Source organism: Eleutherodactylus coqui, chromosome 13, assembly GCF_035609145.1.
Source record: "Eleutherodactylus coqui strain aEleCoq1 chromosome 13, aEleCoq1.hap1, whole genome shotgun sequence".
In the NCBI taxonomy this organism is placed as follows: Eukaryota; Metazoa; Chordata; class Amphibia; order Anura; family Eleutherodactylidae; genus Eleutherodactylus; species Eleutherodactylus coqui.
In genome coordinates, this window is record NC_089849.1 from 120495848 (window position 1) to 120510929 (window position 15082).

At 46.5% G+C, this 15082-nt stretch overlaps 2 protein-coding genes across 2 annotated transcripts in view; both read left to right on the forward strand.

The window, feature by feature from the left end:
- The window catches only part of LOC136588034 (ABC-type organic anion transporter ABCA8-like), a 199411-nt gene that overhangs the window by 139379 nt on the left and 44950 nt on the right, over positions 1 to 15082 (forward strand). Inside the window, exons 25-26 of the mRNA XM_066586932.1 lie at positions 6075 to 6188; positions 7927 to 8043. Coding sequence (XP_066443029.1) covers positions 6075 to 6188; positions 7927 to 8043 — 231 coding nt within the window. The remainder of the gene's footprint in view (positions 1 to 6074; positions 6189 to 7926; positions 8044 to 15082) is intronic.
- On the forward strand, positions 8916 to 11726 carry LOC136588035 (uncharacterized). Its single transcript, XM_066586933.1, has 4 exons — positions 8916 to 9168; positions 9301 to 9404; positions 9495 to 9644; positions 10732 to 11726. Exons 1-4 carry the CDS (start codon positions 9076 to 9078, stop codon positions 11618 to 11620), a joined length of 1236 nt encoding a protein of 411 aa, XP_066443030.1. The 5' UTR covers positions 8916 to 9075; the 3' UTR covers positions 11621 to 11726.

Here is a 15082-nt window from a genome sequence, read left to right on the forward strand (position 1 = left end):
GTGGAGAGTTCTAGAAATGCTAGTGTTTATTAGAAGAAATGCGGCATTGATCGCTGACTATTGCATTAATGCAAGGGGATGATTGTGCAGTTTGTAATGTACATGCTCATGCTTATTAAGGGAAATGTAATAACAACTGATGGTTATTGGACAACTGACAACAGTGATTGGTTAAGCCAGTGTTCTAGTCTCAGTTGTGGCCTCTGTGGACAATGCATCTGTGGTCTTGAACCCAGACTTAGTGGCCATTGGAAGGTGTACGTCACCCGGTTACTGTTCTAGGTGGGCATGTACGTCTCATGGAGGAATGGTAGGGCACATCTTGCCCTGCACGATAGAGCCACTTTAGGCATACATAAAGGCAGGGGGTGGCACTCAGTATGTGGTAGTTGCTGCTGCAGTGGTGAAATATGAGTCGGTGCCAGCTGAGCGGTTGGCTGTAGCCTGTACATGGGAGCTGCAAAAGAATCCCTGCCTGGTCAGTTGGAGCATCAAGCCTTAGGGAGCCTTCGCACTTGTGATCGCGATATCGCTGCATTTTAACATGAATGTCAATAGGGCTTTCTAATGTTAAATACGCATCGCACAAAAATCTCAAAGCACAACCTTGCGATCCTGGTGCGATGCATTTTCATCATTAGGAAGTCCCATTGACATTTACGTTTAAGAAAAACGCAGCGATATCGCGTTAAAAAACATGCAAGAAAAAGGCAAGAGCCCTAACATCATCAAGAATGTGAGTGCATACCATTGGAAGATGTATTGAGTGTCCACAGGGTTGTGCCAGGCCCGCCTAATGGCTAGAAGGACTGTGAGAAGCCATAGGCCCGTGAATATATATATAGAGACACATATATACACACACTGTGAACTTATACATAGAAACAGACAATGCTGATTAAAGAAGCTGCTGTATAGATAAAGAAACTGTACTTGATTGTGCAAGGACCAGGAAGCCAAGAACAGGTCTAGGCAGACCAGAACAAATTTGCACCTGCCCACCCTTGGCAGTTGGAAGTAGTCTATTTGAAGACGCTGGAATGGGTAGTCGGGACAAGGGGTGCACTGCCTTAAAACCTATACAGACCTACCCACGTTGTTCTGTGCACAATTCAGGTAGCCCTGTGTGTGTTTAGCTGCCGTAATGTTAAATCCTGGTGCAGACCAGTGACTAGCAAACACATCTGTCATAGCTGGTTTTGACAGGTGTGTATTTCCCAGAGCCATGATGGGAGAGGGGCCTGTGGAAGACAGAGCTTGTTGGATGCCATCCATTTATCTCCAGGTGTCTCTCTGCCCCTTTTGCTGGTTCCCATTGCTCCTTTCTCTCCCCTTGGTTGCCTGCTATTTTTAACTGAATCAATAGGTCATAATCCACCGGGGGTGACGTCTTTGGGGGAGAGGGGGTTCCTGTACCGCCCCAACCCCTGAAGAATCAAGTCTAGGCTTCTGTGTGGCTGTCTTCACAGCCTGATCAGCCGGGTGATTTACGGTTGCCTCTTTTGTGCCCTTTTGTTGCATTTTCAGGCCACTCTCTAGGGCAGCAAGAGGGCTTCCATCAGTGCTTGTACACCTTTACTGTTTTTAATTGCTTTTTCATTTGCTTTCAAGAATGACCTTGCTCTCCAGATGGGTTTGTAGTCATGAGCAATGTCATAGGCACAGCGTGAGTCTGTGTAGACGTTAGCCGTGTTCTCGTGAGCATGCTTGCATGCTTCTTCCAGAGCTCGCAATGTGGCTTCTCAGGCTGACATGCAAGATGGAAGAAGTTTGGCCTTCACCACATCATTTAAGGAGAGCACAACATAACCTGTATAGAGCCTGCCTTCTTGACCATACCTCGATCTATCCACAAAGAATGCAAAATCAGGGTTATCTAATGACTGATCAACATGACTGAATCCCCCGTCTCCTGGGCTTGTGCATAGTCATGTGTATCAAGCTGAAAGGAAAAACTATCAGGTAATTATAACCACATCCCTCCTTTTTATCAGACGCAGCAAGGTAGCAGAATTGAGGGTGTTGCAACGCTGACACATTGAGCAGGGCGCATTGTAGGTAAAAGTGACATTCTGTGGAGCAAAGTCTGAGTGAAAAACTTGTCTCAGAACTTTTGTCCAGCTGCACTTACTGTTTATAACACAAGAGGGCGCAACACAAGCAACAGGATGAAGATGTGTCGAGTAATATGCTACAGGGCATTGCCAACCAGTCTGAGCTGGAATGAGGGCAGTGCAATATGTCCATAGTCCAGTACTCCAGGGCTGAGGGAAACAATAAAAATAAACTTTTTTTTTTTCAAGGCCTGGGCAGGCAAGGCGGAAAAGGTTTTACTGGGGAAGCAATATTTATGACTGCTTATCCTGAACTCCTGAGTTCATGAATAAAATATCACAACTGAGGTGAAAACAGATTCCACAGCTAACACGAGTATCACTAATATTTTCCCATAATAGGAAGACTCAGGTCTCACATAAAGGTTATCAACAAATCGTTTCTCCTTTATGACACTGAGAACACAACAGTATATCACCATTTAGCAAGTATACACACGTCCAACCAATCACAGAACTGACATTTACACAAAGAACAGCAAGAATATACCTTAAAATTCCTATATCTTTCCTATTTTTAAGACCGTGTAATTCACTTGATTCATTACAAGTTTCTATTCCATTCACGCAGGCTGAGTACCATTGCAAGATGTACAAAGTCAGTTACACAGTTTCCCTCCTGCCCTCACTGGTTATCTAACTGTGAGGCGGAGAGGAAGGGGGGGCGCTATGCCCACAGAGCCTTGCAAGCACGCATTCTTTTATCACTTATCTATTCCTATACACTCTTGCTCTGTCTCAAGGCTATCAAATCATCATAGTAACATCGTATGTTAGGATGAATGTCCATCTAGTTCAGCCTGTTTCAACACCCTTGTTATTCCAGAGGAAGGCAAAAAAAAAACAAGAGGCAGAAGCCAATTAGTCCATTCAGGGGAAAAATTCCTTCCCGACTCCAGGGATTATTCTGACTGCCATTATGCCATCACGTAATAACCCTTTCTCTCTCTCAAAGTTTTTATTTATTTATTTTCTTCTGCTGTCTATCTTCTGATCCGTATCAATGCTACTGTCACCCATAGTGACCTGTCCCCTCAGTGCGGACGCTACCTGACACTTGTATGAAGAAGACAACACGTACAGCAAAGATCAATGTTAAGACATCAAAACATACAGGACAAATGGTGGTTATTTGTCACATATTTGTCCACAGATTCTGCATGAACTAGCTTCATGTCATAGGGGGACACAGACTGTATGAGTGAGGGTATAAAAGGATTCTCTTTCTCCGTCATTTTCCCCCTTCCAGAGTGGAGTGGAAAAGATCACAACTTGGTCTTGCTTTTGTTCAGCCATCCAATAACATCAAGAAAATGCAGTAGATCTTCTTCCCAGGGGAATTTATGTTCAGGCAGAAGCAAGCTCTCCTTTGCAGGAGGCTGGTGTCTTGACGTCTGACACCACCCGTATTCCAGTAGGAGACATTTTTTTTTCCTGTCATCAATCGATGGAAACATTTGGTTCAAGACCCATGGGCCACAAGAATCATGGAGCATGGTTACACAATTTCCACTTTGCCTGTCTTCTATTCCAGTCAAAAGAACCACTATACCGCAAGACTTGGAAAAGTTCTCATATCTGTGTTAGAATCATGAGATTGATTACATGGTAAACTTGGACTGCAAGGATATGTACCAAAAGCAATCAGGCAGGGTTTGTCATTAATAACTTTGTGTTCTTCCTTTTAAGAAGATCTACTTCATCCAGGATTTTTACCAACCGGGGTCTGACTATGGTAGCCAAACTTCACTTAGAGGAAATAACAATCATCCCAGGGACTGGCTTGTCAAATCCTTGGCTGGAGTGCTCATGTCATAGAGTTATCTGCTCAGGGCCACTGGACTCCAGTGGTGAGTGCTCTATTATCCCACACCAGAAAAATCATAGAAAGCGACCACTAATATAATGATACAAGAGGGCAGGCATATACGCTGCATATCCCTCGGCATGCAGACAGCCAAACTGCTAAATGGAGGAGCAAATTACACGTGTGGAGGACACTAATGAGAAGCCACTCACAAACCTACCTTATATTGAGGGGGATGGGTGCTTAGTAGATACAGGATGTCAGGCCACATGATTCGTGTAATGCACCATGCAGGCTTACAGCCAATTAATGACGCCATATTTGAATCCAGTGGGTTGCCCTGCACCCCAAAGGGGAACCCCTCTGGCATTCCCATTTTCCTCAAGAAGGTAAATTTGTTCAACCCTAGCTATGCATTCTTATACAGATGGAGGAAGAGTCATATTCCAAGTCTTTAAAAAAAAAAAAAAACTACACTCAACTGATAAAAGATGGCTTGCCTTATTCAGCCCTTTCTTAGCTTTCGTAGAAATCAATATAACTGAATAACAACCGAAAGGGCAAGTGCCATAGAGGTTATCACGCCCCTGTGCTGGAGTATGCTACAGTGCCGGAAAAAACAAATGGTCTTCAATTTCTAAATGTTACTTATCTTGTACTGATCCTGAGACACATCCTGTATTTAACTCTGCACTATTCTGCTAGTGGAGTTTGCTGTATACATGCACTCTTTGTAAAAAAAAAAAATCCAGCCCTTAGGCTACCTACACATGGGCGGGTGCAACCTCAGGCCGAAAAACTTGCCCCAATATCACACTCACTAGCGTGCGTTTTCACTCCGATGCGAGGCATATTTCTGGCAAAAGCGCCTCCCATCACTTCAGTAAAGTAATGATCCTCCATCACAGCTTTCAGCCACATTAGAGGATCGGCAAGTGTTTCACATTGATCTCAATGGTGAGCCTCGCCTCGCACTTGCGTGTATATCGCACACGGCGTGTTTTACTGTCCCAATGAAACAGTAGGTGATGCTCTCCGAGGAACACGAACCCCAGGTGGCAGTCCCCATCAATCAACTATTGATGACCCCTGGAGATAGGTCATCAATAGAGATGAGCGAGCGTACTCGGAAAAGCACTACTCGCTCGAGTAATATGCTTTATCCGAGTATCGCTGTGCTCGTCCCTGAAGATTCGGGTGCCGGCACGGAGCGGGGAGCTGCAGGGGAGAGCGGGGAGGAACGGAGGGGAGATCTTTCTCTCCCTCTCTCCCGCCCGCTCTCCCCTGCTCCCCGCTGCGACTCGCCTGTCAGCCGCAGCGGCACCCGAATCTTCAGACCCGAGCACAGCAATACTCGGATAAAGCAAATTACTCGAGCGAGTAGTGCTTTTCCGAGTACGCTCGCTCATCTCTAGTCATCAATAGTTTATAGGTGGAAAACCCCTTTAAAGAGCTTTCCTGAGTACCTCTAACATTGGCGGCAGTGGGGGAACACATTAGACCTTAGAAAAATGAAACCAAATACTCCCCTTCTGCTGAGTGCTGCTCCATCGCCACCACTCGCCACACTCCGGTGCTTTGGTTACAAGCGTTGAAGCAATCACGTGGATTGTTTACCGGTGTGACCACTGCAGCCAATATAAGTCCATAAATGGGCATCATCAGCGACGTCCCATAAACTTGCCTTGGAGTTTGTGACAGGTTGATGGGACGTCACCTTCAGATGCCATGGTGCCGAAGCAGCGGTCCTGCGCCACAGTGAGTATATTGACTTTATTTAGTTTAGGGTAAGGTCAAATCAATAACTCAGAAAAGCCCTTTTACTGAGCTCTTACAATATGGGACAAGGCTGTATTTTCTACATCACATTATTGTACAGTGCCGATGTAAAGACAACACAGAGAATGGAAACCACCAATGCAAGCTCTGTGAGGACACTGAAAAAACAGGGAATGCTGGGAAATTACATCTTGAAGCTACAGAATTGTGATTGAAGCTCCGGAGTATAATGCTGGTTCTTACAAGATAAGGCTTGTAATGTATTTACAAAGTCAGTCTATATTACATCTATGTGTAAACTGTATAATGGACCATACACTGTAAATAGAGAGGAAAAACTGTGTAATCGTGTTACCTCTCCCGCTGTCTTCCAGGTCATCACCATCGCGGGCTACGGTGCAGCAATGGTCCTCTATGTCTATTTATTTGCATTTCTTTTTGGGAAGAATAAAACCCATTATGACAGCTGGTCCTTATTCTTTGTACTTGTGAGTAATCATCATTCATATGTGAAAATATCTATGGAAATTGTGAGATCAACTCATTAAATATAGGAGGACTCGTTTTTTTTTCAGTGCAGTGGTAGAGGGTTCATGAGGGGGTACCATTAGCAGAATACAAGCCATATAGCTGGAAGCCCCTGCATCCCCTTACCATGTGTAAAGTCTTGGGATATGCTCTTGAACCCCTGCACTGTCCATTTATTATGTCAAATCTCTTGTGACAGACCATTCACCCCCAACATGACAGCCTGGATTGTGGATGGCAAACTGAACACCATATTACTACTCGACTTGTATAAGTACCATTCATTGCAGTCTACACTGAACGATTACTGCATTAGGAACAGCTGGCGGGTGACATCTTATGTATGATCAGTAATGCGGTACCAAATGATGGCTGCTGCATTATGCTCTGCTCATCGGTAATGTGCTGACTCTTCTCTGCACAGAAGAAGGCAACATTTGGCAGTCATTGGCTAGCATGGTGACTTGAGTGACTTTGACTGCAGGCAGATTGGTGCCAGTATTGTTGGCCATTAAAAAACCATAGTATCAAGACTGTACCAAGACTGATTGAACCATAGACGTTGTATGATCTTCTATCAGGCGTATGACAGGCCACATGTGGATAATCCTGTTGGGTGACACGCCTGGCAGCAACGTGCCACAGTGGACCAACGAACCCAGCAGTACAACAGGGAAATTAGACAGATTACATCAACTGGGGTTCCGTAGCTGAAGACTGACAAGGGCGCCTCTGTTAACCCCACGTCATTGCCAACAGTGCCTCACATGGGCCCAGGACGGATGTCAATTGACCTTGGAAACATAGTAGAAAGTCGTTAGTCCCTTTTTTCTGCTGAAGCATATGGATGGCCAGATCCATATCTGGTGCAAACAACATGAAGCTGTATCCCATGAGTGTACCGCTTGGGTACAACAGGCCAATGATGGCGGTGTCTGGAGAGCATTTTCCTGGCATGACCTAGTACCGTTGGTCATCATACCACATTCCTTTAATGATGAACGCTGCAGTGACCTGTTAACTGACCACCTGCACCCATATCTTCACGAAGTCTTTCTCGACCACAGTGCTATCTTTCAACAGGACACCTCGCTTGGAGCACTAGGGAGAGGTTAGAGGAGCAGGACAATGAATTCTTCACACTGCCTTGGCCCCCAAACACATCGGACCATAACCCCATTAAACATGTTTGTGATATGCTGGAAATGGCTGTGAGATCTGCTCCCGCTTATCCACGATGAGTACCAACTGTCAGAGCTGCTGTAGCAGGCATGGGGCAAGTTCAGTCTGAAGGATATTCGCCACCTTATGGAATCTGTTCCCCAATGTCTGAAAACCGTAATTGCCCAAAAAGGGTGACCAAGCTGTTATTGAGTAGGTGTTGCTAATGCAGTGATTGTTCAGTGTATAGTCTAGAATGTAACCTCTTGGAGCACAACTTCATGTTGATCGCTGCAAACTGATTATCCACACCATACGAGAGGCTGCTGTGCCTGTAGGGCAATAATAGGGGATTCAGCTTCTCCGCAGCTTTATTCTTATAATGCCTCCCGCTTGTAAAGGCACCATTTCCAGCATAACAGTGTTGGACAATTGCACATAATGCAGTTCCATTAGAGCTGGAGCTTCCCTTTCTATAGAAGAGCTGCATTGTTCTTAGGGTGAGATCTATTCATTCAGTATACGTTCTTCTTTCAGACTTCTCTTTTTCCCTTCGCTATAATGGACTTGGCCGCCATATACTTTCCTGGTGAGGAGTTGCTGTACACCTTCCTCTTCCCAAGCAGTAGTCTTGGGTCAAACATGTTGAACACGGTAAGTGATGTTACAATGATTCCATTTATGATGTTGTTTTAGCCATTTCAAATTATATCTTTTCCGGGAAAGCCGGTGACCCTGATATACTGCGGCTTGACTGGGAAGATTTCCCATTCAGGTCTCCAGGAATGCAGGATGGACAACGGTCACTTAGTGTTCCCAGCTGCCATAATCTGGAGATTATGCATCTATATCTTTGCATACCCAGATATATCTGCTACTCAGGATTCTAGGAAAGTGGATTACAGGGTAAGTGGGACTTGTAATGCCGGCCACAGGGGTTGTCATAGCATGGATTTTTGGAAATACATATTTTTGAAAAAGAAATTGTATTTACGGCTCAATTGTACTCTGGCCTGCCAACATTTAATGATGCAACACGGTACATTTACCAACACCAAATTAACCAAAAAACAAATAAAGCCTTCATCCCAGCAGTCAGGATTGCCCACCATCACCAGTGCAGTGCCAGGTACTTGCGGCAATGCATGGCTGTGTGTGCCAGTCCTTGCACCCAGCCAGACAATCCTTTCATTTCCATCCTCACCCTGGACATGCAGATTGGCCATACCTATTAGCATAACCTGCATGTGTCTATAGGCGCCTTTTACTCAGAATGATTATCGTTCTAAAAATATTCCAAACAAGCAAAAGTGAACAATAATTGTTTACTCTAAGGCTGGGTTCACACAGGGCATATTTGTCGCGAAAATACCGCGGTTTTGCCGCAACCTTTCCGCATCTGTGGCAAATCCGCATGCAATGTCCAAATTTAGATGCGGTTTTCACAGCTTATTTTTCAGCGGTTCTACCGCCGGTAAATCCGCAGGACCTTTGCTGTGGAAAAAACCGCTGCGTTTTTTTTTTTGGAGAGGCGCGGTTTTAGTTGCTGATTTGCTTGCGTATTTTTAGGTGCAGATTCTAAAAAAAACTGTTTCCTGTGAGGTCATCGTTCCCTCCCATTTCTGCACAGGGTAGGAAGAGCCTTGTATTCGTGGCCATTTTGTCTTGTAGAGCTAACCAGACAACATGGAGCCTGCAAGACGACTCCGCCTGAGGCGTGCATACCGCAAAAAACTAATTGCCCTAGTGCTATTCATGCATGGAGAACAATCAGAAAAGGTGAGCAAGGGGTTTTATGGACATTGTGTGCTTAGTTTCCTTGTTGTTCGTTGATGCTTTGTGGACTAGAGTGCGATTGCGGCCATGTGCTTTAATTCATGTGCTTTAATTCCTGCTAATATTCTTTTACAGACTGATCGTGCTTCCCGGCGTCAGAGACGCTATTGGGTCCATCCCATTTTGACGGAGAGGGGGACGAAGGGCCATTTCGCCAGCCTGTACCAGGATTTGAAAAAGTAAGTGAAGTGTAGCATGGGAATCGGTTTGAGGTTGCGCAAAGAATTTTTATTTATTTTAGCCCGCTCTCCCTTTCTCTCTCTCTGCAGCCATCCGGAGAAGTTTGTAGTCTTCTGCCGGCTGCCTATGGAGGCCTTTGAGCGCCTTCTGGGGCTGGTGCGCCGGGATCTGACCTACCAGGATACGCAGATGAGGAAGGCGATCACTGCAGAAGAAAGGCTGCTCATCACCCTTCGGAAGTAACCTTTGTTATCCTTTCGCAGTTTTTATATCTGTAATGTAATTTGCAACTGTAGAGCATAAACTTTTTTTTTCCTCTGCGATTTTTTGCGCAATACCCCTTTTTATTTTTCATGCGATGCTGTGATTGCTCGGCAGTAGGACGTAATGCTATAGCATTACGTCAAACTGCTTTTGGACAGCCCGGCTATCGAGCACCCCTTTCATTAGCACCCCGGCCATCATGACACCTGCATGGCTACCCCGATCTCACCAGGCGGGTGGCTGGTTGGTTGCCCGTGCGTGACCCCTTGAACAGCATTCGGGGTATGTAAATGCCACTGTCAGAATTGCCAGTGGTATTTAAAGGGTTAATAGCCGCCATCGGCCTAGTGGCCGCGCGCGGCTCTTGACCGCGTGTCTTAGTTGTAATCACCTGACGCCCTTGCTGCGTGGAGGGAGACAGCGCCGCTATCTTCCGCGATACACGTTTTGCAACTGCTGGACATAGCTTTACTTTTGCCCCGTCACAAAGGGGTTCATCCAGCGGAAGACTCCATTGTTTAATTCGCAGGCCACGTTGCAGAAAATGTTAAGTTGTTCGTTTTCGTGTAGTGATCTGGTATCTTTTGGAGATGCCGGTTGAACTGTTCGTTGTCTTTGGCATTCTCTCTTCTACTACATAACACAGCCATCATCATCTTGCGGCTGGTTGACTTCTGAAACAAATTGGCAGAAGACAGATTGTTGAACTTACCATACCAGCAAACTTGGGCAACCTTTGTTGTGCACCGGCAGTCAACGGACCCTTGTTACGTTCCTGAGTGTGGCAGGAACATGTTTGCATTTTCCCATTCTCTCCCCCCTTATGTTGTGGATAGGGAGAATGGAATTCTGAACCATGTGTGGCGTGTAAAGTGAAAATTTAACCTCCCCCATGGCTACCTATGCAATGCACATCTTATTTCCTTCACACGAATTCTACTGCGTTCTCCTATAAATTTCGTGTTGAGAACAATATCTGAATACTGTACATATAGAAGTGTTGAGGCAATGCAAGTCTTCAGAGTGTACTAACTTTTCTTTTTCTTCTCTGCTTCTTTTCAGCTTCTTGGCCACAGAAGAGAGCTATGCATCCCTGCATCTCCAATTTCGTGTTGGTAAATCTACCATCACCGAAATTGTGAGGTGCACATGCAGCGCCATCTGGCAGAAGTTGCAGCCCATCGTGATGCCTTCACCTACCGAGGACACTTGGCAACGTGTTGCAGCAGGCTTTCAAGCTGTTGCCAAATTTCCTAACTGCATAGGCGCGGTTGACGGCAAACATGTGCGTGTGCTTCAGCCAGCCCACTCAGGCTCCAAATTCTACAATTACAAAAAGTTTTTTTCTATTGTCCTGATGGCGGTGGCTGATGCACATTGCAAATTTGTTTGCATCGACGTCGGCGCCTATGGCAGCACTGGAGATTCTCGGGTGCTGCGAACTTCACAGATTGGGATGCAAATTCTCCGAGATGGCGTCACGCTCCCAGTCCCACAACCTTTGCCGGGAACCACACATCCAGTCCCCTTTGTGATGGTATCGGATGAGGCTTTCCCGTTGATGCCAAACCTGTTGCGCCCATACCCACGAAGAGGACTGAATGCCCGGAAAAGGAATTTTAGGCTGAGCCGGGCACGTCGCGTGGTTGAGCGTGCCTTCGGGATTATGGTAAGTCAGTGGAGAGTTCTAGGGACTACCTTAATGGTAGACCCTACCACAGTTGATGACCTTGTCAAGGCATGTTGTGTTCTTCACAACTACCTCCGGGACTATCGCCCCGAGGTAGATGTCGAAGAACTCGATCCTGCCTTTGACACGGTCATCAACTGGGGGGGAGGTCGCACGCCTGCTACCGCAGTGCAGGTTCGAGAACTCTTCACTGACTATTTCCTTAGTCACGAAGGCACCGTGCCATGGCAGTTCTCCTGTGTCGGTGGTGTGCAGCCCTAACTGCAGTGTGACCCTCCCCCGGCGCCCAGCCCCAGAAGGACGCGGAAGACACTTGTTCAAAAAATTTCTTTCTTTATTCAAGACACAGCAAAGGCACTTCATTTTAAGAAATTGTTAAACTAAAAGTTGCACAATAAAATGTGAATAAATATCACGAAAAACATTGCTCTTTCTTTTTTGTCGCGGCACAAAATACGTCAACTTTATATTAAAAGTGGAGACAATTGTTAGACTATGTTGGTTTTTAATAAATAGCTTAATGAACATGGCAGGTGTATTGGTGTTGAAACGTATCCTTTTTGAAGCATATAAGCAGTTAACGATTACAACTACATGACTAGGAGAAGAAATTTTGCACAAGCAATGGAACCACATTCGCAAGCTCGCAACACCACAACCTAGCGTTACATTAGCCACGCACCAGGAGCACATGAAAGCAACGTATGTTACCCTTTGTTTTTCCACCTTTTTTTACACTAAAATCCTGACAGAATTTTACATCCCTGTCGGATAGCGGAAGTCTGTGTTTGGTGTTAGATTTCTCGCCACAATATGGAGGGCCTGTAGTAGCACACATTTGGCACGTGGTGACAGTAGTAGTTTCTGTGGTGTAACGTTTTTCTCCGTCACTACCAATTTGGCTTTCGTCACACTTGACGGATATACCGCAAGCAAAAATGCTGATGGGAACAGGCCCACAGACTGCCCCTGTTCTCATCAGCATTTTTTGTAGTTTGTTTCATGTTCGAACTCCGGTAACATACATTACACTAGAGCGAACATGAAGATACACACGAAAATAAATAAAGTAAAACAACAAAGAAGGACAATGACACCGAGAAGTGAGTTACCCCAACCTTGGAGGACAGCGAGGCAGCGGAAAAATCACACTGCACGCGCAAACACAATCCTTCACGTACAGTCGTACAGCCTGCGAAGAATTTCACGGTCATGCCACTGACGGGAAGGAATGTGTGTGCCTTGCCTATTTAGCAGCAGAGCAGATAGTAGCCGGCAGTGAGCGATGGAAGAAATTGCACCCCAATCTTTCCCATGACCATCCGTTAGGATTTCTGGGACACCAGGCAACTCCATGCAGTGTTACACAGGGCAGCATTACAACGGAACCAGCACTTTCCAATGGTAGCGTCTAAGACATTGCAGTTATCCCCATGCAACAGTTGTGATCACTGCAATGTCGTATAACTAATAAAAGAGCCTTCTCCTGTACTGGATTGAGATCCGATTGGTGGCGAGTACAATACTGAGGTTGTGTGTTGCGATGTCTGATGCAGAGGGCTGCTCATCAGTAAGAGAAACAACGATTATGAAGGGGACCCGCCAGAGACCGTGTCGCCGTAGCCAGTGTCTTGAGAGACATGATGCATGGGGTATACCGTTGTCCTAAAAACCCTGCCTGGTTGGTCAGGGAAAGATTGGGGTGGAGGCAACATGCGGTTCGATTGTGGTACTGCAAAGGCTGCATTTTTCATAGCCAAAGTAATGGCACAGCTATCGGCAATGGGCCTTTGAGAAGCAAAAATCTCTAACGCAGTGTAAAGAACGGGCGCAATAGCCCACTGACGCTCCGAGCTTAGTTCACGAATGCGTGACGCAATGGTGGCACCCATTGTGTCCCACTCATCCTCCGTGTCAGCCCACCGCAATAACGCCAGCGCCTCTTGGGCGGCATCTGTCTTATTATTCTTCCGACGCGGACGAGCAGCAACGCTGCGGCTCGTTTGCTCGGAACTCGCCTCCCTGCTACTGCCTGCTCTGCTGCCAGGGGCAGTACTACTGCTACGCGACTCGTTTTTTTCCCCCACTTCCGGTGTTACTGAAGTGGGGTACAAATCGGGCGTGCTCCGCTAGCTGTCTTCCAAGGTTGGGGTACCTTCTCTGGGCTCATCATCCCACGACTCCTGTTCCGGCCCTTCTGTGTCGGCTGAAGCGGTTTCGACCGTGGGAGGCACCGCAGTGATGTTCCCGCTGGATCTGTGGACGAAACAAGAGTACCGTTTAGAGACGTACAACCTCAAAATGCAAGGTCAGTGACGCCGAGCTGTAAGCTCGCCGAAAAATTTGCACTTACGGACGCAATGCTCGACTTGTTCTGAGGAACTGCAGTATGTCCTGGTGTGGACACTTTTTCTTTGACGGGGACATGTCGCTTTTTTCACAGTCCTTTTCGTGTTTCTTGTAGCGGTCCTGAACTGACCGCCAGCGATTCTTGACGTCTTTAACTGCAAAATAACAGATGCCAATTAAACATAGTTGTTAAAAGCAGTCTGCAAAACTATGTAATCCACCGAAGGCTGCAATAAACAGTGTGGTTAAATGCAGTACAGTTCTAAGTACATCCAAGAAAGAAACACCAAAGCGTTACAACCAATAGTGTAAACTTACGGATTTCACTTTGGACGGCAGCAGTAGCGGAGTCCCAATCGGGATACATCCCAGAGCAGACCGCAATCCAGGCGTCCGCCTTTAAGTCACGGTCACTGTAGCCCGGCTCGGCTGGGTCCCAAATCTCAGGCTTACTTTCAACCTGCAGGGAGGGAGGAAAGAAAAAAACAAATTGAATAGCATTCCGAGGGGGGTGGATATGGTTGTGTCAGCGGAGACTACACTCACCAAGGTTATCATCCTGACGACGTTGATCCCCATCCGTTGATACCAGGCCATTGTCCGGAAAGAGGGATGACTGTGCGAATGGAATGTGCTTGGCGACTGCAGAAAATGTAGGTCGTCCTGTGAGCAATCAGAAAATGTTTACATTTCATCTTATACACAACATGATGGGCCACTAGCGCGCAATTGCAAGTCGCCAAAAATAACGACAAGGCTCACATCTACACAAGTAACATGCCGAAGGGAGAGCAATTCTATAAAAGGAAAAGTCGTAAAAAAAGTTTGCAGCTTCCTATTTGTAACTCAGGGTAGGCAATGCAAAAAGGGACTAAACGCGTGGCCTCGCCCGTGCAAAGAAATGTCATGCAACAGGGTGGGGGCTATACAATGGTGGAAATGACCTACTTAACGCCGAGAGTGCCCCTTGGAAAGGTACGCCATGCAACAGTGGAGCAATGCAGGGGAGGAAAACAGCGACTACCGTGGGTTGCAATGCAAAAAAAAAAAGGACGCAAAAGAGCGTAAAGCTGCGAGGAGAGAGCAGAAGAAGGTGGGGTGGAGCTGGACGCGTGTTGCCTGCAACGCATATGGTGCAGTAGTGCATTACCTTTTTTAGCCGAGGTTGACAATTGTGCCGCTGGTGGTGAAAGTGGTGGTGGCGCTGGTGCGGGTGGTGGTCCCGTTGGGTGTTGTTCTCCCGGTGGTAGTGGTATAGCTGTTGATGGTTCTGGTGGTAGCCCTGCTGTCGGTGGTGGTAGTCAAGCTGGTGGTCCCGCTGTGGGTAGTGGTGCCACTGCTGACGCTGGCGGAGATGGTAGCGTGGGGGGGGCT